Consider the following 2,638-nt stretch of genomic DNA (forward strand, 5'->3'; position numbering starts at 1 on the left):
GTTCAGAAGTGGGCCACAGGTCAATCCAAATCAAAACTGAAGATTTTTTTTAAGACATCAATCATTATAAATAAAATATTATGCATATTAAAATACATTTATTTAAAAAAAGAGAAAAATATCAAGTTTCTGGCCTCGTACGACAAAAAGGCTTACTGTTAATCCTTTTCGTCATGTTCATACTCCAGTTTTCCCCGTAATTCATCTCTACCATAAAACGTGAGGATAAAAATAATTTATCATCAACCCCTACACACACACACACAGAGAGAGAGAGAGAGAGAGAGAGAGAGAGAGAGAGAATACATTCAAGGTTAGTCATGTCAGATCTTCACGTTCAGTCATATCATTGGCACCAGTGTGATCCCATTTCTGAGATCAGCAGTTCAGAACATCAGATAATGTCAATTCATATTTTTTTTCATGACAAAAGTGAAGCAAAGTTCCAACGGCACAATCATTGCAAAGGATAATTCACTTTACATACATCATGTTGTTTTTTTTCCACAGTTTGGCCCTGTTGAGTGACAACTGGGTTTTTGAGACACTGTTCGTCTGTGACACAAAATTATACACTATGACACAATAGCAAATACTATGCGCACAAAAGAACACATGTTCGTCAATAGGATGGTGAGATAGGTGCAAGAACAATTGACTATCTTCGTCGGCGTGACGGCACGTACAAGTGACTTTGGTGTGATCATATCGACACGCACATAAAAAAAAAACCAGTCCGGAGGAAGAATAACACAACACACAGGTTAAGAATGGCGGCGAAATGACACAAACTGAAATCAAACTTGAATGGCAGAAAACACACACAAACTCCGTCGTCGTCATCTCACTAACACACACTGAGGGCGTGACATCACACGGTATCGTGGAAGCTGGCATAAGAGGTATGTGATGTCAATGTCTCCTTCTTGCCCTGCCCTCGGTCTGGATTGTCCTTGTGCAAAGATCCACGCAGTCCGCGAAGGAGTCTGGAACGATGGGCTCCGTGATGTTGCTACAGTCCACATCAGCTAGCCTGGCCAGTGCCATAATGTAGGTGCAAGCTATCCTCAGGATGGCCAGCTTGGACAGTTTCTGGTTGTAGGAGTAGGAGGGCACGGCCCTCCGTAATGCCTCAAAGGCAGCACTGATGGTGTGCACTCGAGTCCTTTCTCTGGCGTTGGCCTCAACCCGTCTTTCCCGAGTCATGTTCTTGTAGTTCTTCCTTGGCTTGCGACCGCCGCTGCTTCCATGGGCACTGTCGTCCCCTGAGAGATTGTCTGGAGATTCTGCTCCTCCACGAGACAGATCCTGAGGTTTAAGCGCCTGGTGACTAGAGTGCCCCTGCCCATGAAGCGATTCTACTCGCTGTTCTGGCAAAGGCGGAAATCCGGGGTGAGGCAGACCAAGTGGCAGGGCCTGGAAAGGTGGGGGAGGAAAGCCTGTGCGACCGTCTGTTAAATAGAATCCCGGCATGAAGCAGGCAGTGGTTGGCAGCCCAGCAGGGAAAAAGGGATGGTGGGACGCCCCAGGAACATGACCGTTACTGCTGCTGGGCACCGGTGTATCCTCTCGTTCACTAGGTCCGCGGGATGAAGAGTCATCACGTTCGTGAGACAACCGTCGTCGTGCAGGTCTCGTCCTCCTGACAGCGCCGTTATTATCCTCGGCACCGTCGTCACTACAACCACTCTCGGACATGGCACTGCCCCCTGGCGAGTCCGGACACAGGCGCTTGATGCTAAAGTCTGTGCCTCGCTTCTTAGGCTCGCTCAGCTTTCGTTTGTTTTTACGCGTTGGGGTTTCCAGAAGAGAGGAACTTTTTCCACCAGGGGATGGGGAGGGTGGGGGAGTGGTCACTCCTGGTGAGGGAGAACTGGCATCTTCGCTGCCTCCACTGCTGTGGGTTGTGGGGTGATATGTGGCCAGGTGACGGGCTGTGGCGAGTCCGGCCATGGCACAACTCCAGCAAGGTGTTGACTATAATGTACTGTATGGCCGTGTCGATTCAGACCGACGACTGCACTGATCTCTCGTCTGTCGCGCTAGCTGTCTGGGCTGGCTCCCTGAGCGACTACTTAGCTCCACGCCAGCTGGCTAAACGGGGCGGCGTGACAGGTGGTTGTTCATCCCGCACTGCCTGTGACAGGTTAGCGCTGGGACAAGATTGGTCCTTTCGTGCCAACTCCCCGCTCTCCCCCTCCTCCTTCTCCTCTCCCCTACACTCACCACTCACAAGGCGACAGCCACGCGCGCGCTCCCGGCTGCACGCACGCACGCAAGCAAACACACTCACACACCCACAGACTACAGCTGGGAAAAGCGAAATTCGGTGCGCGGGGTCCTGCGGCTGTGAACACTGACAACCGCGGTGAGCTGTATGTGCGGCATGTTATGAGGAGAGAGTGAGGAAGGAATGAAATAGAGTGGTGGTGTTGTCCCGTGTCTAATGTGCCGCGTGCTTTGCCCCCGTCTGGTCGCCCTGCTCCGCCCCCCACGCACACACTGACTGCTTGACACCCTCCACCCTCCCCATAGTGCTCCCTCTCTCTTCCGCTGTTCGCCCTCCTACCCTCCTCTACCACCCCTTCTTTCTCTCTGCTCTCCCCCTCTGCTTTAGATGTTGAATGTGCTCGCCTTG

The 2,638-nt window shown here is 51.5% G+C and overlaps 1 protein-coding gene across 1 annotated transcript in view; it reads right to left on the reverse strand.

The window, feature by feature from the left end:
- The window catches only part of LOC143291863 (uncharacterized), a 3,378-nt gene extending 1,032 nt beyond the window's left edge, over positions 1-2,346 (reverse strand). Inside the window, exon 1 of the mRNA XM_076601984.1 lies at positions 1-2,346. This exon is cut by the window's left edge and continues 1,032 nt beyond it. Within this exon, the coding sequence (XP_076458099.1) occupies positions 913-1,953 (1,041 nt within the window). The 5' untranslated portion in view covers positions 1,954-2,346 and the 3' untranslated portion in view covers positions 1-912.
- Positions 2,347-2,638: the final 292 nt, after the last annotated feature.

This window comes from Babylonia areolata, chromosome 1 (assembly GCF_041734735.1).
Source record: "Babylonia areolata isolate BAREFJ2019XMU chromosome 1, ASM4173473v1, whole genome shotgun sequence".
NCBI classification, from domain to species: domain Eukaryota; kingdom Metazoa; phylum Mollusca; class Gastropoda; order Neogastropoda; family Buccinidae; genus Babylonia; species Babylonia areolata.